Source organism: Orycteropus afer, unplaced genomic scaffold (genome assembly GCF_000298275.1).
Source record: "Orycteropus afer afer isolate SDZICR_OR568_19922 unplaced genomic scaffold, OryAfe1.0 scaffold00038, whole genome shotgun sequence".
In the NCBI taxonomy this organism is placed as follows: Eukaryota; Metazoa; Chordata; class Mammalia; order Tubulidentata; family Orycteropodidae; genus Orycteropus; species Orycteropus afer.
Genome location: NW_006921625.1, coordinates 12,049,547 through 12,072,268, shown reverse-complemented (window position 1 = coordinate 12,072,268; position 22,722 = coordinate 12,049,547). Strand labels below are relative to the sequence as shown.

General features: G+C 45.1%; 1 protein-coding gene across 1 annotated transcript in view; it reads left to right on the top strand.

Moving 5' to 3' along the window:
- Window positions 1–22,722, top strand: part of WDR11 (WD repeat domain 11) — a 65,836-nt gene that overhangs the window by 41,514 nt on the left and 1,600 nt on the right. The window contains exons 14-28 of the mRNA XM_007936830.2: window positions 4,829–4,937; window positions 7,320–7,444; window positions 8,517–8,664; window positions 12,758–12,864; window positions 13,294–13,408; window positions 13,750–13,921; window positions 15,430–15,538; window positions 16,634–16,696; window positions 17,838–17,903; window positions 18,715–18,892; window positions 19,616–19,711; window positions 20,244–20,409; window positions 20,821–20,918; window positions 21,303–21,448; window positions 22,092–22,171. Of these exons, the coding sequence (XP_007935021.2) occupies window positions 4,829–4,937; window positions 7,320–7,444; window positions 8,517–8,664; window positions 12,758–12,864; window positions 13,294–13,408; window positions 13,750–13,921; window positions 15,430–15,538; window positions 16,634–16,696; window positions 17,838–17,903; window positions 18,715–18,892; window positions 19,616–19,711; window positions 20,244–20,409; window positions 20,821–20,918; window positions 21,303–21,448; window positions 22,092–22,171 (1,778 nt within the window). The remainder of the gene's footprint in view (window positions 1–4,828; window positions 4,938–7,319; window positions 7,445–8,516; window positions 8,665–12,757; window positions 12,865–13,293; window positions 13,409–13,749; window positions 13,922–15,429; window positions 15,539–16,633; window positions 16,697–17,837; window positions 17,904–18,714; window positions 18,893–19,615; window positions 19,712–20,243; window positions 20,410–20,820; window positions 20,919–21,302; window positions 21,449–22,091; window positions 22,172–22,722) is intronic.

Genomic DNA, 22,722 nt, shown 5'->3' with positions numbered 1-22,722 from the left:
AAAGTATATGTGAACTGCTGTATGCAAAGTGAATTTGCTCTGTAAATCTTCACCCAAATCACAATAAATAAATAAATGAAAAGAATATCATTCATGAAGAAAGCAAAAGGTCATTAAAAAGACAGGAAAGGAAAAAAAGACCAAAATGGATGTCAGAAGAGACTCTGAAACTTGCCCTTGAATGGAGAGTAGCTAAAGCAAATAGAAGAAATGACAAGATGAAAGATCTAAACAGAAGATTTCAGAGAGCAACTCAAGAAGACAGAGTCAATTATTATTATGAGATGTGCAAAGATATGGAGTTGGAAAACCAAAAGGGAGGAACACGCTCAGCATCTCTCAAGCTGAAAGAACTGAAGAGGAAATTTAAGCCTGGAGTTGCAATATTGAAAGATTCTATGGGCAATATATTGAATGATGCAGGAAACATCAAAAGAAGATGGAAAGAGTACACAGAGTCACTGTACTAAAAAGAATTGGTCGATGTTCATCCATTTCAGGAGGTGGTGTTCTGGTTACCTAGTGTGACTCTGACAGGAATATACCACAAATGGGATGGCTTTAACAAACAGGAGTTTATTCTCTTACAGTTTGGAGGCTTTAAGTCCAAGTTCAAAGTGCCATGCTTTAGGGGCTGGGTGAAAGCCCCTCAACCTTGGCCTTCAGCCTCCTGCTCCTGGCCCACTAAATCTGGAGGCTTTTCTTCACTCAGCTGCTGGCTGCTGAGGCTGACAAGCCCAAGGTTGACAAGTAAAAAGGCACAGTCCCAGTGTTACCAAACCATATGGCAGGCCATTAATTCAAGACAATTGAAAGTCCCAAGGTCGGCAGAGCATGGCAGGCTGCTAAAAAATGACACGGCTACACACAGGGTTCGAGCATGCCATAAGCTAGAGCCCGTTCCCAAAACTATATCTTATGTATGGGAAACAGACCACATGCCCAAAGCAGCTACTCAGTTGCTCCAATAGATTCCACCATGGAGTTAGTTACCAGTCTCACCATGGGAAATAACTATATTCAGCTGCCCAGCCACTCAACCAGGCCCAGCCAAGTTGACACACAGACTTAACCACCACAGGTGGCATATGATCAAGAACCAATGGTATTGAAGGAAGAAGTTGAAGCTGCACTGAGGGAAGAGGTGAAAAACAAGTCTCCAAGAATTGACGGGATACCCACTGAGATGTTTCAACAAACACACGTGGTGCTAGAGGCAGTCACTCGACTATGCCAAGAGATTTGGAAGACAGCTACCTGGCCAACTGGAAAATACCCGTATTTGTACTTATTCCAAAGAAATGTGGAAATTATTGAACAACATCATTAATATCTCATGCAAGTAAAATATTACTGAAGATAATTCATAAATATAATGATAATTCAGCAGTATGTTGACAGAGAACTTCCAGAAATGTAAGCTGGATTCAGAAGAGGACATGGAATAAGGAATATCATTGCTGATGTCAGATGGATCTTGGCTCAAAGCAAAGAATACCAGAAAGATGTTTACTTGTGTTTTAATGACTATGCAAAGGCATTCACTTGTGTGGATTATAGCAAATTTTGGATAACTTTGAGAAGAATGGGAATTCCAAAACACTTAACTGTGCTCATGAGGAACTTGTACATAGACCAGGAGGCTGTCATTTGAACAGAACAAGGAGACAGTGCATGGTTTAAAATCAAGAAGGGAGTGCATCAGGGTTGTATCCTTTCACCGTACTTATTCAATCTGTATGCTGAGCAGATAATCTGAGAAGCTAGAGTATACGAAGAACATGGGATTAGGATTGGAGGAAGAATCATTAACAGCCTACGTTATGCAGATGACACAACTTTGCTTGCTGAAAGTGAGGATGACTTGAAATACTTACTGATGAAGATTGAAGACTGCAGTCTGCAGCATGGATTGCACCTCAATATAAAGAAAACAAAAATCCTCACAACGGGACCAGTAAGCAGCATGATGATAAATGGAGAAAAGATTGAAGTTGTTAAAGACTTCATATTACTTGGTTCTGCAATCAACACCAATGGAAGCAGCAGTGAAGGTCAGACGTCATATAGCATTGGGCATATCTGCTGCAAAGGACCTCTTTTAAATGCTGAAGAGCAAAGATGTTTCCTTGAAGACTAAGGTGCATTGGACACAAGCCATGGTATTTTCATTCGCCTGATATGCATGTGAGAGCTGGACAATGAAAAGGAAGACTGAAGAAAAGTCTATGCTTTTGAGTTGTGGTGTTGGTGAAGAATGCTGAAAGTACCATGGACTGCTAAAAGAACTAACAAATCTGTCCTGGAGGAAGTGCAGCCGAAATACTCCTTGGAGGCGAGAAAAGCCAGATTTCGTCTCACCTACTTTGGTCATGTTGTAAGAAGGGACCATTCCCTGGAGAAGGATGTCACGCTTGGCAAAGTGGAGGGACAACAGAAAAGGGGAAGGCCCTCAACGAGATGGATTGACACAGTGGCTGCAGCTATGGGCTCAGGTATAGCAAAGATTGTGGGGCTGGCACAGGACTGGGCAGTGTTTTGTTCTGCTGTACATATGGTTACTATGAGTCAGAGACGACTCAATGGCACCTAACATCAACAACAAACAAATTTTGATAGAGTGTTTTCATTTTAATTCATTTCATGATATTTTAAAATTTTCCATGGAATATTTATAGGTTTAATTTCAAAATATTTGAAAGATTTTCCAGACATCTTACTGATGTTAATATCTAGCTTAATTCTGTTGGGGTCAGACAGTATATTTTATATTATTTCAGTTCTTTCACATTTAATGTGATTTGTGATATAGCAGCATAGTGCTTAAGGCATTTGACTGCTAACCAGAAGTCTGGCAGTTCAAACCCACCACCACTCCTCAAAAGGAAGGTTGGGCAATCTACTTCCATAGTGATACTGCCTTGGAAACCCAAGGAGGGGTCGCTGTGAGTCAGGTTTGACTCGACGGCAGTGAGTTGGTTGGTTGGTTAGTTGTGATATGACCCAGAAGATGAGCTATCTTAATGAATGTTCCACGGGCACTGATTATGTATTCTGCTGTTGTTAATTAGAACATCCATAAATGTCAGTGAGGTCAAGTTGGTTGATACTGTTGTTCAAGTCTTCTATATTTTTACTGCTTTTCTGCCTGCTTTTATATTAGTTATTGAGAGATCAGTGTGGAAATCTCTAAGCTAATTTTAAGTGTCTTTATTTCCCTCTTGAATAACTCTAGTTCTTGCTTTGGGTATTTTGAAGCTGTGTTACTAGGTATATGCGTATTTAGGATTGATATGTCCTTTTGATGGATCAAGTCCTTTTGCATTATTAAATAGACTCTTTGTCTTTGGTAGTAGTCTTTGCTCAGAAGTCTGCTTTGTCTGGTAGTAATTCAGCCACTGCAGCTCACTTTGATTAGTGTTTGTGTGGTGTATCCTTCTCCATCCTTCCACTTCTGTGTCTTTATATTTAAAGCTGGTTTCTTGTAGGCAGCATACAACAGGAGTGAGCTTTCTATTTGACCTGACAGTCTCTGTACTATAATTGCAGTGTGTTCGTTGCTCACATTTAATGCACTTGTCAGTGTGACTTGTGTTTAAATATACCATGTTGCTGAATTACTACATCTAAAAACACTGATCTCTTTATTTTTCCCTACTTCAAGATCTTTGGTGATTCACTGTTCTCTGAGAAGTAAATCCTTGTGCGCCCTAACCTTTAAAGCTTCTTACCATGTGACCCACGTTACCAGTTTCATCTTTTTTTTCATGGTTGCCTTGGTATACTCTGCTTTTTGGGTACTGTGTTTCCCCAAATAACAGTGTATCTGTCCTTTCCCGTCTTTGCCCATTTGCACGTTTGGAACTCGGTCTGGGATGCCATTTGCTTTTCGTCTAAGTTAATCCCCCCTACCGCAGTGACTCTTTACAGCATTAACCAGATCCTGCCTTATGTCAGTTATTTGTGTGCATGCTTTTGCATGTCTTTAGATCAGATGTGATACAAAGGGTAATGTGTTACGTTTGTGTCATCCATTAGAGTTTATGAAATTTTTGATGTGTGCTACTCCATTTCCATTTTTATCCTGTAGCATTTAGTGAGGTATATAGGGCGAATATGATTAGCACCATTTTAAAGATAAGTAGAATGACACTCAGAAAGGTTACATGGCTTGTCTGAGGCCACATCACCATCAAGCAACAGACTTGGTCCTGAGCAGGGGACACCAAGTCCAGGGTCATCCTGACATTTCTTCAATGTCAGTGATCCTGTATTGATCATTTTTTAGTTCCTCACAGTGGTTGCATCTATTCCAGGCTCAGTTCATGTTTCTTGCATCATATTCACTTACTTCACTCAGTAGTTCCTCCATGCTTGATAGGTAGTGAATAAAGTGATGTTTGTTGACTACCTGTTGTGGTAGGGTGATAAAACTTTACATGTATATATATATATATATTTAAATTTTTGCCACAACCTGCATATTAATTCATTGCGGTAAATAGGGTTATTCTCATGTCTCATGGCATAGATGAGAAATTCAGCCTCAGGAGGGTTAATGGAAGTTTTGGTCCAGGATTTGAACCCATGCCATTTCTCTTTCTTCTGAGCTGGTCTCCTTGCCTAATCACATGATGGTATGCATGCTCACAAAGGTCATCTTACAGCTTTACCTTCTACGACTATTCTTTTTAGGCAGTAAATGATAGTTTAAACCATCTATGTTTAGAATATGTCCTCTGAGTTCTCTGACTTTCTAGGTTTTTTGTGCTAATTCATGGTGAAAATTTTACAAAAGAGCTTTATTTAGTAATTCTGTTTCTTTTAGGCAGTATTTGGCAGTTGTATTCAAAGATAAACCCCTGGAGTTATGGGATGTTAGGACTTGTACCCTCCTTAGAGAAATGTCCAAAAACTTCCCTGCAATAACAGCTTTGGTAAGTTATGATTTAGGAATGAAATGGTTTATATAAGTGTGTATATATGTGGTAAATGTTATTCTTTAGTTTGAGTTGAAATCATTAATGCCAATGTAGTTTCTTGTTGTAAATAAAAGGATCTAAACAAATGGAGGTGAATCTTACTTTCTTGCATGAACCAGCCTAATATTACGTTGGTGCAATTCTAATCAAAATTTTATTTGGGTTTTTTGAGGAACATGAAAAACATGTTTGAAAATGCTTCTGAAACAATGTTGTTGTTGTTGTTGTTTGCCGTCGAGTCGGACCCAACTCATAGCGACCCCTCCTTGGGTTTCCTAGGCAGTATCATTACGGAAGTATATTGCCCCATCTTCCTTCCGAGGAGTGGCTGGTGGATTTGAACCGCCAGCCTTCTGGTTAGCAGTCAAGTGCCATAGCCACTATGCTACCAGAGCTCCTATTTTCTTATTTCTGAAACAATAAGGGTCCTGAATAACTAAGTCAACCCTCAAAAAGAGGAGTACAAGGGGCCCATCCTGCCAGCTTTTACTAAATATTACAGAACCGTAGGAATGAAAATAGTCATATTGGGGCCAGACCCATAAATATTTGGGAGCTTAATATACAGTAAAGTAACAAAGCAATGGGGAGAGGACGGATTATTTACTAGATAGTGTTGGGGAAACTGTCCCACTAGGTGGAGAAAAACAGTGGATCCCTATCTAATACCACATGCAAAGGAGGATTAAAGACCTAAATGTGAAAATGTAAAAGTATAAAATTAATAGAATAAAATAAAGAATATTTTTGTGACCTGACAGGACAGGACATCAGAAACTGAAACCAGAAGGGGGAAACAAAATGAATTTGATCATATCAAGAATAATGCTTTCTGTTCAATGAAAGACACCACTGTCAAAGTTAAACACAGAAGACAGGTTAGATAAAGACTGTTTCCAATGTCTAACACGATCACAGGAGTTCTAGTGGCTCAGTGGTTAAGGCATCCGGCTCCTAGAAAGATGAGGCAGTCTGCTTCTGTAAAGATTTACAGTCGTGGAAGCGCTATGGGGCGGTTCTCCCCTGTTCTGTAGGGTCACTATGAGTTGGAGTCAACTCAGTGGCAGGGGATTTTGGTTCTTGGTGTTAACACTACCAAGGGACTAACCAATCCCAGGGGGATTAGTATAAGGGAACTCTGCAGACCAAAAGGAAAAGTTAGGAACCCAGTGGAAAAGCAGGCACAGTGTGTGAAAGAAATCAGAAAGGCCAGGAAGCATTTGAAGCAGTGTTCTCGCTCATTAGTTTTAGAAGTGTGTAAAGAGAAGTGGCCATGGTACACCTTGTAGACTGACAGATCTGGAAAGGCAGCGGGCGTCGGGTGCAGCCCTTAGGGATCATCAGCCACTGCTGGGAAGGATACGGACCAGGCAGCCAGGCTGGGGAGTGACCGGCCCCGCTTAGCACAGGTCCATGTGCTCCTAAAGGACCTTGCACGAGGACATTGGACCAGGCAGCCAGGCTGGGGAGTGACCGGCCCCACTTAGGCACGCACAGGTCCATGTGCTCCTAAAGGACTTTGCACAAGGACATTGGACCAGGCAGCCAGGCTGGGGAGTGACCGGCCCCGCTTAGCACAGGTCCATGTGCTCCTAAAGGACCTTGCACAAGGACATTGGTGGCAACACTGTTTGTTGTGATGGGAGTTTGGAGACGGCCTGGGTGTCCTCTGCTGAGAGACAGATTCAAAAGTGGCAGATGTGCTGTGGTGGAGTGGTATGTAGCATCCCAAAACAGCAAGGTTGTTGCGTTGTATTGAGAAGAAAGTGTAAGGAACAGAATGAGATGTACAGCACAGCACTGTTTATGTCAATTACAAATATACGATGTCCAGTAACTTCACCTTAGGAGGGGACACACACGTACAGGGAGACGTGGGCTAAATGCATTGCAGCAGGTGGTGATATAAGGGAATAAATAAAGCAAGAGAGGCCTTTGTGGGCCTGCTTGAGGTAATGGGCTGTGATGTGTGGGGCATGATCGTCTCAACCCTGTGCCCCTAAGGGGAGGCGGGCCAGGAGAGGTCCGTCCAGACGGGAATCAGATACAGCATAACTGACTTCATTAGTTTCTTTTTGTGATAAGAAAGCATCAAAAGGTTAGACCTTTCAGAAGTTTGTCATTAAACATTTATATTACTAAAATCTGCTACTTCAAGCTTGAATTAAAACACGCTTATGAAACCTGTCTACAAATAGCTAAGGCCTAAAGAGAAAATGGTACTTCCTGTGTAGTAATACTAAGTAATACTGGACAGTGGTGAATACGCATAGCTTTTCGGGAAGGAAAGCTTCTGACAGAAGGAAACCCAGCACATGTCTTGGTCTGTCTGCACAGGAGTGGTCACCATCTCACAACTTGAAGAGCCTGAGAAAGAAGCAGCTCGCCACTCGCGAGGCCATGGCCCGCCAGACTGTGGTGTCAGACACAGAGCTGAGCATCGTTGAGTCATCCGTCATCAGGTACAGGACTCCAGGACACTGCTTCCTGCCACTGTCGTTTGTGATGTCATGACCATTGTTGGGGCTTGACAAGTGCCGTCCAAAGGCATTTGCTTTGGAACCTAACTTTGTTTCATATTTCAGTGTGTGTCCAGATTACTGAAAAGTTACTCTTGTTATTGTATTGCTTCCTGCAGGCAATAGCGTATGCAGTGTTCCCACCTGTCAGCATTCGTTAGTGAAGACAGTGCCCTTCTCTTCCATAAGTGCCAGCTTCTTAAATTCAAAGGAAGGTAGCATGAACACACAGATAGACCCTGTTACTGTTTATGGACACCAAAGAAAATGAAAATTCTAGATTTAAATCCAGTCCCCATCCTCATCCCCACCAGTTTCACAAATGAAAAAGCTTCAGAGCTAATGATGGGTAGACGTAAGACATCTCTCTTGCTGGCGAGGATTCTGGAGCAGAAACAGCTAAGAGGTCCTTTCCCTTGGGTTGGACGTAGCTCACCATGTCCCCCTGTAGGAGGTAGTCTTTCTTTTGTCACACGACTGAGAGTGGTTTGTGTTTTCCTGTCATTAGTTAGGCACAGTTTAGTTTCAGACTTTTTCTTTCAGTGGTTTTGACCACCTGTTAATGCATCTATATTTTGGGTGAGTTAACCCAGCAGTCACTCTTCAGAAGCAAGATTGGGCAATCTACTTCTGTAGCAACGCTGCCTCAGAAACCCAAGGAGGGGTCGCTGTGAGTCGGATCCGACTGCACGGTGGTGAGTTTGGTTTTTTGGTTTGGAATTAATTCTAGGTGTCATTTTTTTTTTTTTAAAGTTATATTTTATAATCCAAGCTGAGAAATGGGATCACATCACTTCTGCCATATTCTATTGATCATATAAACCAGCCGTAATGTAAAGTGACAGAAGACTACATACAGGTATAAATACCAGAAGACAGGGATCATTGGGGGCCATCTTGTAGGTTGGCTACCACACTCACACACTGCTGGTGGGAATGCATTGAGGTATAAATTCTGTCTAGGTGTCATTTTAAAGAAAAGAAATACCTTAATCCTATTTTCTCTGTCCCAAAGCCTGTTGCAGGAAGCAGAAAGTAAATCTGAGCTCAGTCAGCACTTCTCTGCCCGCGAGCATTTTGTGTTTACTGACAACGATGGCCAGGTTTATCACCTCACTGTTGAAGGCAACTCGGTGAAAGATAGCGCACGGATCCCACCAGACGTGAGTTCAGTCGAGACGAAACTGTGATCTAGAATTCTCATCAAAGATGTGGTTGGTTCCATATCCAGTGAAGCCACAGTTTGGTTGGGAAGCTCTTTTGGAAAACTTTAATGTCTGTAAGCTTCACTGTTTGAGAGAGATTATCAGTGACTAAACATATACCACACTGCTGGGGATTAGAGAACCACTACTTTGATTACATGCTTCCATTTGCACTCATTTTTGCCCCCACAGTTACCCTTGAGGCATTCATCTCCGTTTGATCTCCCGTGACACCGAGGGGGGAGTAAGCACTTTCCCCAGTCACCCAGCTGAGTTATAAGCAGAGCAGCCTTCCCTTCAGGCCTTTCTGTCTCACTTCAGTGTCTGTCTTCTTCCCATTTCAGGCTCTACCCTGGGGATTCGACTTACAATCTAGTATTATTTTGGATAATAGTAATCAGGTTGTAAGTGTAATGAATGTTGTTAATATTTACTAACTTCCGTGTATCTGTCTCATGGCCTTGCGGAGTCCTTTAACTCAGGTTTTTGAGTTAATAGTTTGTATCAGCATGTATCTCACAAGTGTTGCTGTTAACGATTTTTATTAACTAATTCAGACTGGATGAGGATGGTGCAGGACCAGGCGGTGTTTCATTCTGTTGTGCACAGGGTCACTACCAGTTAGAACTGACTCAATGGCACCTGACAGCAAAAATGCAGACTGGTACGATAGTTAAATGTAGACCTGAGGTGATTTATATACATACATACATACATACGTATATCATTGCCATCTAAAAACAGAACATTTTAGTAGAATGCCAACCCCTGTATTTTATAGGTGGCTTGGGGTCTCGTGGTCAAGGACCAAATGCTGGCTGGGGCTGCAGTCATTTGAGGTGAGATGGGCCAGGAGGACCCATTTCCAAGAAGGCGTCTCACATGGCTGGGAGATGAATGCTAGTGCTTGGTGAGAGGCCTCAGTTCCTCTACACTTGGACCTCTCCATACACTTATTTGAGTATCCTCACAGCTTGGCAGCTGGCTTCCCCCAAAGCCAGTAATCCAAGAGAGAGCAAGGCCGCTTTTCACAGCGTCCTGCTGGTTACGCAGATGAGCCCTCTTCAGCACGAAGGGACGTGCACACCAAAGTGCAGACTCAGTGGGAGCCTCTTAGAGGTTGTCTTCCTTCCTCATCTTGCTTATTTACAACTACAGAATTGAAGGCATCCCCTCAACAGCCTTCATCACTTGTAAAAGTAGACACTAAGATGTGTAACAGGCGATAGACTTTTACTTTTCTTATTATGTGGAGCAAGCTGTGGAGGAGACTCAGTAAGTCTGACTCTGTAGTTCATTTTAAAATGTCTCCAGTATTGCCAGAAACTGCCAGTAGTTTGAAAGGATGAAAATAATGATGTGACTGTGAAAGTTGATGTTTCATCGACAATGATGATAGGAAAAGTAACTAACTCTAAGTGTGTAGGAAGGACAGCTATAGATTTAGGAGTTCCAGTGTCAAGTAGTCGCCTTGGGAGGATCAGCGTGCTTCTTGAGCAGAACCCCCATCCCAGCTTGTCTGGAGCCACTCAGACAGCTCAGCCTCTGCTTCGTAGCCACTTTACATTGAGATTAGGATGTGGAAACAGTACAAGATTTCACGTTCTAATTTCTGAGACACCAGTTTTAAAAAAAGCATTTACAATTTGTGGACACTAGGCTCCCGAGTTTTCCTTTAGTGCACAGTAATGGCAGCTCACAGTTTGTAAGGTCCGTCTGTTTGTGGAGCCTCAAGTCAGGCTACAGCAGGGCTCTGTCCTGCAGCCAGGCCCCTTGAGTTCACAGCTGGTACCACTTTCTCCAGGAATGACCAGCTTAGGAAGGGCCCAGCCTCTAGGGAAAGTCGCACATACTTTAGAGCAGACGAGTATTGGGGGAAAAGGAATACTTGGGGAATCAGTTTGGTTGATTATTTTTATTCTCTGTATTTTCCAGTGACTACTTCCGTAGTGATACTGCCTCGGAAACCCAAGGAGGGGTCGCTATAAGTCGGGTCTGACTCGACGGCATATAACAACTAATATAGAACTCAGCCAGAGGCTTTTCTGTTTGTTTAAACCCAAATAAGGGGGTTACTTATCTTAACCCCCTACCCTCCATGTCAGCACATTATGAGTTTATGAGTGGAAGCTTTTGCTCTTCATTTCAGCCCCAGAAGGGAGGGTGAATAGAAGTTCAAAGAAGGGGAGCCTTGGCCTATTTTGCATCATGTGCACCTGGGGAGTCCACGAGTGACAGCCTCAGAAGACTAGAAAAATGAGAGAGAAGGCAGCCATGCTGGCTGCCAGCCTTCCTTCTGACCCGTGCCCCTCGTATTTGACACGTAGGCAACATATCAGCGTCAAGTAGTACTACTCTGTTGAGCTTGATGGGTTGGAACCAACTCGGGAGCAGTGAGCTTGGGCTTTCTCGTTGGTTTTCTGGAGCTTTTCTTTTGCATTGCTCTTCTCTGCGGGTTTAGCAGAGCCATATGCAGGCGCGTCTGTGCCGTAGCCTCTGAAAGCTCCTTGCTGTCGCCATGTGGTTTGTGTACTGTCGGTAAACGCTGACGTAGGAAGGTCTGGCTCATCTATTCAGTGATTCTAAGCTGGTGACATTGTGGCTGCTGGACAGATTTAAACTTTAGTGCTCTAACTTTTAGCAGTTGGAAAGTCAGATTATAAAAGTTCTCAAGACTGAAAAGTAAATGTAAGACAAATTCTTGGTGAAACATTCTGGTAGTGTGGTCAGGAATAAAAAAGGACGATTATCTGGGGTGTGGCTCCATTCTACACCAGTTTCCACTGATTTTTATGACTCCTAGGATTTTGTAGGATTGAACTCATTGTAATGCTATTAACTCATTATAATACTGTAACATGCTGATACTGAATTCAGTTTTCCTTTGGTTTCTTGACTGCCACTGGGATTTAAGCAATATGTGGATGTGCGCCAGTCTGTTAGCAGGCCATTTGGCAAACCCTTGGCACTTTCCTATGGCTTCCCATGCATACAAGGAAGACCTAATGCATAAGCTTCCTGAGAGCGAAACATGTGGATTTTTGTATTGTACTGTAAATGCAAAAACAGGGTTTCTCTCAATGAGTAGAGAAATTATTGAACAGTAAATTATTACTTCATAGCTCACATGTGTTGACTGTTTACGATATGGCAGGCATTGCCCTCAGTCTTCACCTGTGTAAATGTCATAACACTAATAGGAACTCCTCAAGTTTCATGCCATTACCCTGTCATACTGATGATAAATGCAAGATAGAGCAAGTTTCCGTAAACTTGCCCCAGAGCGCACAGTGGTTTAAGTGGTGAGGCTCGGGTTAGAGCGCAGGCCCCTCAGGTCTGCCCCACCCCGCCCTGTGCTTCTGTCAGAGCGCCCCTCTCTTCCCCCATGAGCTGGGGTCCACACGCTGGGGCCCACACGCTGGGGGTACACCGTCTGGGGTGGTTTTCTTCCTTGTACTTGTTTCCTGTTTGTGACTTCTTTGCAGAGCTTTCTGTGAACTCAAGTTGTGCATAAACCTTTAATGAGCACTATCTCTTCACTTTCATTGTTCCATAAAGTTCCAGAAGGTACCAGTGAAGCTCTGGGTTCTTTATCAGTAGAGGCCTTGCTGCACAGTTAATCCTGAAGCAGCCTGTGTTCCCTGGACATGGCTTTATTTACCCTTGTGCATTGATAGGTGAGTTAGACACAAGGTGGAGAAGTTCAAGCCAAGACCCGTTTCTGGAAGGGGCTCCTTTCCTTTGCTTTATTTTTATTTAGAAATGCCCTCTACAGGCACTTCTAAGAAATGCCCTCAAAGACATCCTTTCTCCTTAAATCTATCTCAAACAGCTTACACTCTGTCCAGTTGAATTCTCCTGTTTCTTCATAGTTTCACTTGGCAAGCTGTATTGAGGTCTATGAGAGTTTGATGTCATTCACCCTTAAACAAAACCCCTTGTAATTAAATTTTACCAAACTATCTTTATGACTTCATTATGGCCATTGAGTAAAACTAGTTCTCTCTCTCGATGGGTGTAAGTAGCAAAGCTTCTGTGTGTTGTTCTCCAGGGAAGCATGGGCAGCATCACCTGCATAGCTTGGAAAGGTGATACCTTAGTTCTCGGTGATATGGATGGAAACTTGAACTTTTGGGATCTGAAAGGCCGAGTATCCAGGTACGAGCCAAGAGTGGAATTTTGTTATTTTGTTAAGAAAAGAAAAGTAACTTTTTGATTTATATAAATATGATTCTGTTGGAGGCTGTGACTTGGCAAGCGGGGTCACTAGACATGGCCAAGTGTAGCTTGACCTTTCAGGTCCCTGGTCACCTGAACTTGGGAGGAGGGACATTGAGCCAAGCCCCAGATCAGGCATAGAAGACTGATCTGCCAGTGGCTTGTGCAGAAGAGCCGGGGCCCAGTTGCAGCTGTAGTTAAAGGACAGGCCCTTCCTGTCAGATGTTCCTGTCCCAGAAAGTAAAACGATTCTCCTGTCATCAGGCCTTCTCAAAATGGAAAGAGGATGAGAGGTGGGACCTTGGTCCCACTGACTGTCTCACCTGGCATCGCAATGGTGTTTGGTCTCTGACTTTTGTTTGTTCTCAGAGGGATACCTACACACCGAAGTTGGGTGAGAAAAATTCGTTTTGCCCCCGGTAAAGGAAACCAAAAATTAATAGCAATGTACAATGACGGAGCTGAAGTGTGGGACACCAAAGAGGTAGGCCGCCCCTGAGAGTGCAGAGTTACATGAGCTGGGTTAGAAATGGAACCTGAGTAATGGATTTGTCGGGTTACTTAGGACAAATTACTTTCTTCTTTTTAGAAAATGTTACTTTTACGATATTTCTGTTCTAAAGGGGCATGGATTGTTTTTTATGCTATCACTGTATTCGGGACATTTAAAATGTGTCTTCATGTGCAAGATCAATGCCAGAACTGCTCACCTCTAAACTTAAGTCAGCCTTTGCCACAGGCACTGTCTTTCCTTGACCGTTTGATTGAGAATAATAAATAGCTCCCGTTTCTCTTTGAAAGTGACAACCACCTTTATTCTCACAGGTTCAGATGGTGAGCAGTTTAAGAAGTGGAAGAAACATGGCCTTTCGGATACTGGATGTGGACTGGTGCACATCAGACAAAGTGATCTTGGCGTCAGATGACGGATGTATCAGAGTCCTGGAGATGTCGATGAAGTCCACGTGTTATAGGATGGACGAGCAGGAGCTGATCGGTAGGGAAGCCTCGGGAGAGGGGCTCTCAAGCGTGTCTTCACTTACCGTCAACTTCTGTCGGGGGTTGGGGGCTGCCTCTTTCATTTCAATTGCATTTTCTAAGAATCTGGTTCAAAAAAATACATTCGCTTCAAGCTGGAGTGTGTTTATCACTGAGATGCTGTCTTCTGCATGACTACAGACATCAGTCATTCCCCAGCTCAGGTTTTATAAGCTCTCCAAGCCCTGGCGGTGCAGTGGTTAATGGACTTGGCTGCTAACCATAAGGTTCACAGTTCAATCTCATGAGCTGCCCCATAGGAGAAGTCTGTGGCAGTCTGCTTCTGTAAAGATGACCTGTTGTATCCAGGGGTAACTTTTGAACCATTTCATTGTATACATTCAGAAATACAGTGAGCACAATGAATCCTAAGATTGAATACAAGAAACAGTTGAACCCGACCGAACTGGGGAACAAATTGGTAACATACCCCCCACACACACACACAGAGGTCAAGTAACTTTGAAACAGAACGCTTACTGGACACCGTCAGTGGTTTACAGTCTAAGGACAGAGGCCTGCAAAGGAACTTTGAACTTCAGTAGTTGACAGTGGTGGTAGTAATTCTGAAACTGTTTTGTGCAAATTATGTCCTGGAACAAGTAAATAACTAATCATGGTTTGGGGGAATGATGGTTCCTACTGGGGGATACGGGAGATACAAACAGGATGGGGCAGAAAGCTCAGGTGTTGGGTTTGCATTGGTGGTATAAATCCCTACCTTGTTAAGAAGTGCCATTCCCAGTGGGTCAGTGACAGGAAGCACTCCTCACCCCAGTTCTGGTTTGTGAATTCCATTTCCTGAATAAAAGGGACAGGTGAGCCTGGGATATTTTATCGTTCCAGAAATTGAGACAATGTTAAAAAAAACCAAGAGGACCCGTCAAAAGATAGAGAAACTGGCTTCAAGGGGCTCCCACTGCCAAATCAGGGCAATCTGCACATTGTAAAGGATGGTGGCAGTATTTGGTTAGGTGTTGAATTCTGTAGTAATCAAAGTAAGGGACTGGGGGCTGGGAAGTGCATGTTTACGGAAGAATGCCAGTTGATATATGTAGAAAGAATAATGGAGTTAGTTACCAATGGGCAACCCCTGATGTAATAACTAATTCAAGCAAGGATCATTAGTGGGTGCTTAGTCTTTAGATAAAAGGATGTCCGGGACTAGGAAGTAGGTTGCCTTGCACTGTCTCCTCACATGTGACCAATATAAAGGAGGAAAGGTGCCCTTAGAGCACTCTGGTGAATTCCACCTTAACTGGATGATCAAGTAGAGGAGTGCCCATAAGGAGATCATCTGAGATGTCCCTTCTGGTGGGATGCAGTGGGCATATACAATACTGTGAGTGTTCTTGGCCCAGTGTCCACCTGACTCTTCCTCGGCTCCCCGCACAGTTCTCTGCTGACTCCTCTCCTGACGTCTGTAGCAGCATACAAGCACATTACAAAACCACCTTTCTGTCCTAGAGCCTGTGTGGTGCCCATATCTCCTTGTTCCCAGGGCCTCCCTGGCCTTGAAAGCCTTCCTACTGCACCAGCCTTGGGGTGGACAGTACTCGTTGGACATTTCTCAAGTGTAAGTAGTTTGCATTCTTGTTCTTTTCTTAATCTCCTTGGGGTTGAAGGACACCCATGAAAATCTACCGTGGCCTGCCTCAAGGCTCAAAGGCAAGGGCACTAAGCCTCAAAGCCAGGCTGGCAGAGAAGGCAGACAGTGAAAGGACCGCCCATTGGCCTCTCTTTCCCATCACTGTCCAGGGTCCTCTGGCAGCATGGTGTGTGGTGAAGCTGGGAAGACATCTGCTGCTGTCAAGTGGCCATTAGGAAAAGATGAGTGTGGTCAGGGTTGACACAGGCCAAGCCAGACTTGGGGCCAAGCCTGATTCTTTTTAAAAGAGGCGTCAGTGGGCCTGCTTTAGAAGTTTATGATGTTTTCATAAATCTCAATGCCTGCCTTGTTGCAAAACACTCTTCACAGAAACTGTGATTAGTGGTTATTGCTTAAATCCACAGACGTGTGCTGAGGTGACTTCCTGTGTAGGGCACAGGTCGCCATGGGGTGTGGAAATTAAAGACAGTGACGCAGGGAGTTCTGTCCTCCAGAATGAGCTGTTCGGGAAAATGATTCTGCAGAGAACTGACAGGTTCCCTGTGTCATCGCTAAGTTCCCTGTTTGATATTGCTGGTGCCATTGAGACATTGCCAACTCAGAGCAACCCCATGTGACGGGAGAACTGCCCCCATGGGGTTTTCTGGGCTGTAGTCTTTATGGGAGCAGGTCACCTGGTGCTCCTCCCACAGAGCCGCCGGATGGGTTCAAATCGCCAACTTTTCAGTTAGCAACCTCCCACTTAACTGCTGTGCCTCAGTTCCCTACTTAACAGAATCCAAATCTGGTAGTTTTCTGAGCCCGCTAATACATTTTCTGGTTTCGTGAAAACCAGACACTTTCTTTACTCATTCCTTTATCCTGACTCAGTGAGATGGGAGCAGACGTGAAGGTGATTGGTGGGCTCCGTGGACGCCCTTGCCGTTTGGGTGCATAACCAGATTTGTAACCAAGGACTGCAGAACGGCTGTTCCTGTGTTAACGCGGTGCACAGCTTTTCCCTTGCAGGAGTACGCGGCTTTGAGGAAAGAGGGAATGAACTCCTTCCATTTTTCTCTGCAGCGAGTATCCAGAAAGTGAAGAAATAAAGACTGTCCTTCAGGAGCAACTGAATTCGTTGTCCAAGTAAGCCCTCTAAGTGTGCCTTGTCAGAAGATAGCAGTCTGAGAAGGAGAAGCACAAGGCTAGAGGCTCTTAAAAATGAAAATCAGTTGCATTATGGAAAATACCTGTGGCCCAGGGAGACGGCATCTGTTCGTAGGTGTCTGTTTCCCTTTAGGGTTTTTGGAAGCATGCTTATGTAATTTTAAGTGACAGAGCATCTGTCTTCAGCGAGTTAGAAAGGTCGGGTTGCTCTGGTGTGGGTCAGTGAGAGGTGGAAGCTGTGGGGGCATCACTGTGGCCAGCCTCTGTCCCGTGTCCCTGTGGAGCTGCACACGAGAAGACAGACCGGCTGATTGTTGCGTGTCGGCTCTCCTCTCTGCAGATGAGTTCTGTGTGTCAGGTGCTGTGTGTGTACAATTCCAGCTAAGACCGCAATACGGTCCCGAGAGCCCAGAGCATTTCAAAACCATGTGTCAGAAACAGCATTGCAAACATAGAAGAGAAATACAGGTCTGCAGGGAGTTCTTGGTGAAACAGCTCATTGTTACCGTCTACAATCTGTCACACACAATTCTGACGTTTAATAGATTAACCTTAAGAGAATGTTTTATTGAACATATATTCAAAATAATTTTGTCTTCTCCATCCAAAGATTAACATTTATGTTTAAATGGAAAACTACATGTTTAAGACTCACTTCCCATCTGATCACAAACGGCTTACATTTGGCTACTTTTGAAACACCCGTTTATAAACACACTATGAATTCTGAATACCATCTTGTCTGCATTGTATACTGTTCCTGATGGGGGGCGGAATAATTTTATCACTACTGACATCCTTGTTCACATAGTCAGTAACTGTTCATATTCTTGAAACACCAGTTGAACTGTTGCGAGAACATAAGCCAAACATCGGCTCCAGGCCCCGCCGGTGGTCCTGGTGGTCGGGAGTCAAGCAGTACTGCTTTTCCAGGCCTGAAACACTCAAGCCCTACTCAGCTTGTATGATTTTGGGGTCATGGCAAAGGGACTTCTTTATAATAAGGTGGACATACCTCCTTTGAGGGGTCTTCCCATTCCAGAGTGGATTGACTCATTTCCATGTGTCACTGTTTGATGCAAAATGGCTGTCTGACCCCTGTCTGTATCCCTGTCCGCAGTGACATAAAGAAGCTCTTACTGGACCCAGGATTCACTCTCTTGCAGAGGTGCCTGCTTGTTTCAAGGTAACACTGGTAGAAGCTTCTTGCCAGACACAGAGAATTTCACATTTACTCATTTCTCTTAATAGGGGTTTTAGTTAAGGCTGAATTCCTTAAGATTTTAGGAAAACCTAGGAGTTCATCCTTTAGATCTGACTTAAATTACTGTTGTGAGTAGGAATGAAAACAGGGAAACAGGTTACAAAAATGAGCTCTGGGCCTCATGGCTGTCTCTACTGCAAGGCTTCCTCCTGCCAGCTTTATAAAATATGTGTTTGAAAATACCAGACACACAGGGCATGTAGTCAAGGGTGCTCGTAAGTTCCACTTAAAGCAGTGACCTATGCAGCCTCCCTGTAGGGCCATCACTTGTAGAAGACCCTCCCCTCCACCCCTCAGAGTACAGATAGCAGCTTGCTCTCTCCAGCCAGTCACCCCAGAGAAGTGGTTTCTAATGTGACAGGTGTGCTTGTGCGAGCCAGATAAATAACTGCCCAGGCTTCAGTGCTGCTCTCAACACAAATGAGATGGTCTTAACACGGGCCATTGGAGACTCATTCAGACTGGTTACAGTAAGACTTCCCAGTGTCGCGTGTAACACAGAGCAGGGAGATGTGTAGGTCTGAAGGGGCCTCGTGCAGGCAGGCTCCTGTGCTGTTGGAGACCCTGTGGCAGGGCGAGCCTGTTGCTTCACCCCTGCCAAGCATCAAGCCTGTGTCGCAGGCGGTCTTTCGGGTGACACAGCACTGTGTCCTCAGTACCTCAGACGTAGAAGGCCCTGTCGAGGCCGGCCTGTGCCGTCTGAGTTCGTTGTGACCGATGACACCCTCCTCAGGCTCTATGGTGATGAGTCGGAGCTGCACTTCTGGACTGTGGCTGCCCACTACCTGCACAGCTTCTCCCAGGAAAAGTTGACAGACACAGCGGCGACCCCAGAGGCTGCTCCTCAGGAGAGAGTGAACAACCCCCTTGACATGTGCTATGACATCCTCTGTGAAAATGCCTATTTTCAGGTATGACGCTCTCTGTAGTCGAACCTTCCAGGCCACCGTCTGGGTCACTTATGTCTTGGTAACTGTCAGAAATTTGAGAAACTTTTTGACTAAGTCTACGTGGTGGGAAGAAGCCCCTGGGCACATGAGCACCAGAAAGGTCTGGTTCAGGATTTGAAACACTCACTAACAAGTATTTCGTTCACTTGGTTTGAATTTCTTACTCTGAATTTATAAAGGGAGCTTAGTAGTTTTTTAACCTCCAGTGGAATACCTCACAAGAAGCCTTGGTGGTGCAGGGGTTAAGCACTTGGCTGCTAACTGAGAGGTTGGCAGTTTGAACCAACCAGCTGCTCCGTGGGAGGAAGATGAGGTAATCTGCTTCTATAAAGACTTACAGCCTTGGAAACCCTATAGGGGTTCTCCTTTGTCCCATAGGGTCGCTGTGAGTCAGAATTAACTCGACAGCAATGGGTTGGGTTTGGTTTTTACAGTGAAGTGCTTAGGATTTGTTTTTTCAGCTAATGTCTATACAGGCCAGCACACACACTACTGATACCACATGTAGCCATTTTACCTTTTCACATTCCTAGTTGTTGGATTTCTGTAGTGTTGATTCTCTAGCATGTTCAGAAGTCAAAGTAATGTTTATTAGGATGCTTTCATTACAAACATTAGATTTAAATAATTCAAAATCATATACTCCAGGCTCAGTCTTCTTTTGGTCTCTTTTTTCCTTCCTAGAAATTTCAACTGGAAAGGGTGAATCTACAGGAAGTAAAAAGGTCAACTTACGATCACACCAGGAAATGTACAGACCAGCTCCTTCTCTTGGGCCAAGTACGTCAGTTTTCATAATGTGTCTAGTGTTTGGTGGAGTTGCTGGCTGATTAGGGTATTGGAAACCACCCGTGCCCAGCACAGTGTTTTCCTCATTAGTGTGTCCTTCCCTGTGAGCAGGAGTGTGAATTTAGGCCTTTTCTCAAAACCCTACCAACAAGTCCACATGAAAGCAAAAGCACATGCTAATCAGCTTGTACTTCAGGCTGTCACAGATCAGACGAAGCCTAGCTTCGTGTTTCAGTTTTGTGTCTCTGAATTGACTGGTGCAGAGCCAGAATGGGCAGGTGTTGGAGCCCCATCTGAGGCAGGCTGTGGTGTCGTGCTTCTCTCAGCAGTCGTGTGACACTTGTGAGGCTCTCATGCAAGTACGCAGAGCACGTCTTGACCCTGCAGTCTCCCCTCAGGTGGAAACGCCTGTATTCCGTGCTATGACGTCTTCTCCCAGGTGGAAGTGTCAGTGTCCACATTATGAGTTGAGGGTTGTGTGGAAGGAGACTCGGGTTGTGATTAGAGAACCGTCCCCTCGTAGACAGACCGGGCCGTGCAGCTGCTGTTGGAGACGAGTGCAGACAACCAGCACTATTACTGCGACTCCCTGAAAGCCTGCTTGGTCACCACTGTCACCTCCTCAGGCCCTTCTCAGAGCACCATTAAGCTGGTGGCCACCAACATGATTGCCAACGGCAAGCTGGCAGGTAAGGCGTGTTTTGTGGGTATGTCTGTCAGTGCTCTGGAAAATCACACCCATTCCCAGGAAGGAATTGGGTGGAAGCGATTATAAGGAATTGTATATTTATGCTGAAGAAAAATCAAAAACTGATTGCTTGCTGTTGGCTAGGTGAGTGACCATCCGCACCTGTTCTGAAGAGGGAAGGGGCACCGCCCTGGGCAGACGCGATCAGGGGAAGCCAGCGAGGGGTTTGAGCTTCCTGTGGTTGGTTGCTGGGCTCTGTGCTGCTGAGCCAGGCTACCTGAATGGGGCCTTCACAGAACTCAGTCCTGGCACCTGAGATGAGGACGTCTCCAGTAGCTGTGGCATGTGCAGGGCTGGGCCGTGGCCATTTGACTTGCGCTGCTTGTCACCGGGCTGCTGTCTTCTTTCCCAGAGGGCGTGCAGCTGCTCTGTCTGCTGGACAAAGCTGCGGATGCCTGCCGCTACCTGCAGACCTACGGCGAATGGAACCGGGCCGCCTGGCTCGCCAAGGTAGTCATGTCCAAGCACACTAAGCATCTGGGGCAGAGGGTCAGCAGGGGCTCTTGGCCCCTGAGTTGGAAGGCTTTTTGGCTGCAGAGGTGCTTTGTGGGTATTTTCTTGCAGCTCTTACCATCCTGTTCTTTATGGGCACAGATCCCCTTCTTCCTGGAACACGGAGGTTGTGCTGGTAGCGATGAAGGGAAACCAAATGCCACCTCTGCCACCTGCAGAGGAGCCCGGTGGCAGCTGGGAGGAGGCCATCACCACTGGCCGTGGGGAGCAGCTGCCACAGGGCAGAACGTGCCATTTGTTTCAGGGGAACCAAGCCCGTGCTGTTTTGAGTTGGTTTGTTTTCTTGACACATGCAGGATATCTTTCTCTTTAACGTCTCAGGTCCGCTTAAACTCTGAAGAGTGTGCCGACGTCTTAAAGCGGTGGGTTGACCACCTGTGCTCTCCACAAGTCAATCAGAAGTCAAAGGCCCTCCTGGTCCTGTTGTCCCTGGGTTGCTTCTCCAGCGTGGCCGAGATGCTTCACAGGTAAGCCCTGAGCCTGGCGGCTGCTCGGGACCACAGGGTTTAACCCCTCACACTCACTTCAGGCTCCTCAGGTGGATGGTGGGCCTCAAAGTGTGGAGGAAGGGTACTTCAGGTTTCTTTAAAAACCTGAAGGAGAAACGTTTATTAATTCTTCATTTGGTCTAGGAGCAATGATATTTTTCTTCTAATAACTTCTAATAAATAATATACTAGTTAAACCTACCAGGTATCTATTAAAAAAGAATTCTTAAAAAGTCTTCAGGGAATTAGAGCAATTCAACTTCTAGCAGAGGAAGCAGCAGAGAGGAAGCCCAGAGAGACCACTCTGAGGATCTCGAGTAGGGCCCATCGCTTTACTGTGGAGCGTTTTATTTACGTAACACTGAAGGCAGTATGTGGAGGCAAATGGGCAAACTACTAATTGTTAATACGTATTTATCATCCCTGTAGATTGCTGTGTGTTTAGATTAGTTCACAGTTTTTTTTTAAGTATTAAAGAAAACTCTTGGGATTGGGAGAGGGCAGAGGTGGACACAGGTTTTCCCCTTTCCCTTACAACCTGGGGGAAACGTGTGCAAGCCTCTGTAGAGATGCTGTAATGGCCAGAGGCTGACCCTCAGACCCTTCCTCTGGTCTGTGGCAGCATGAGGTACTTTGACAGAGCTGCGTTGTTCGTGGAGGCCTGTCTGAAGTACGGCACCATGGAGGTCACTGAAGAGACAGATATCCTTTGTGGGCATGGGTGCTGGGGGGAGAAAGTGCCACAGGTGGGTCTTCCGTGCCACCTAGACAGGGACCAAACTACGTTGAGAAATAGTCAACTTCTCCACAGGCAGGAGAGAGAGAGAAATGGGAGGGAAAGACAGGAAGAAGGCCCCACTTCCCTGACGTTTGCAGAAAGGAGACATACAGGGTAAGGCTCCAAAAGTGTGTCCTTTGGCCTGGACTTCAGATGAAGACGGGACATAATTTCAGAGATGTGGAGAGGGCTACTGCTGTGAAGAGCACTCTTTCCGAAGAGTGCATTCGGTGGCAGACAGTTTTCTGCATTTCTTTGGCATGAATGAGAAAGAGACTCACTATTACCCACAGTGAAGAATCTGATATGGAAGAAAATGCAGCACCCCTGAGATTTGTCCTGCCGACGGGTCGCCAGGCCCATCTGTAGCCAAGACCTGTCATGTAGGTGGGTCACTGGGCCCACCTGTAGCCAAGACCTGCCATGTAGGTGAGTCACTGGGCCCACCTGTGGTCAAGACCTGCCATGTAGGTGG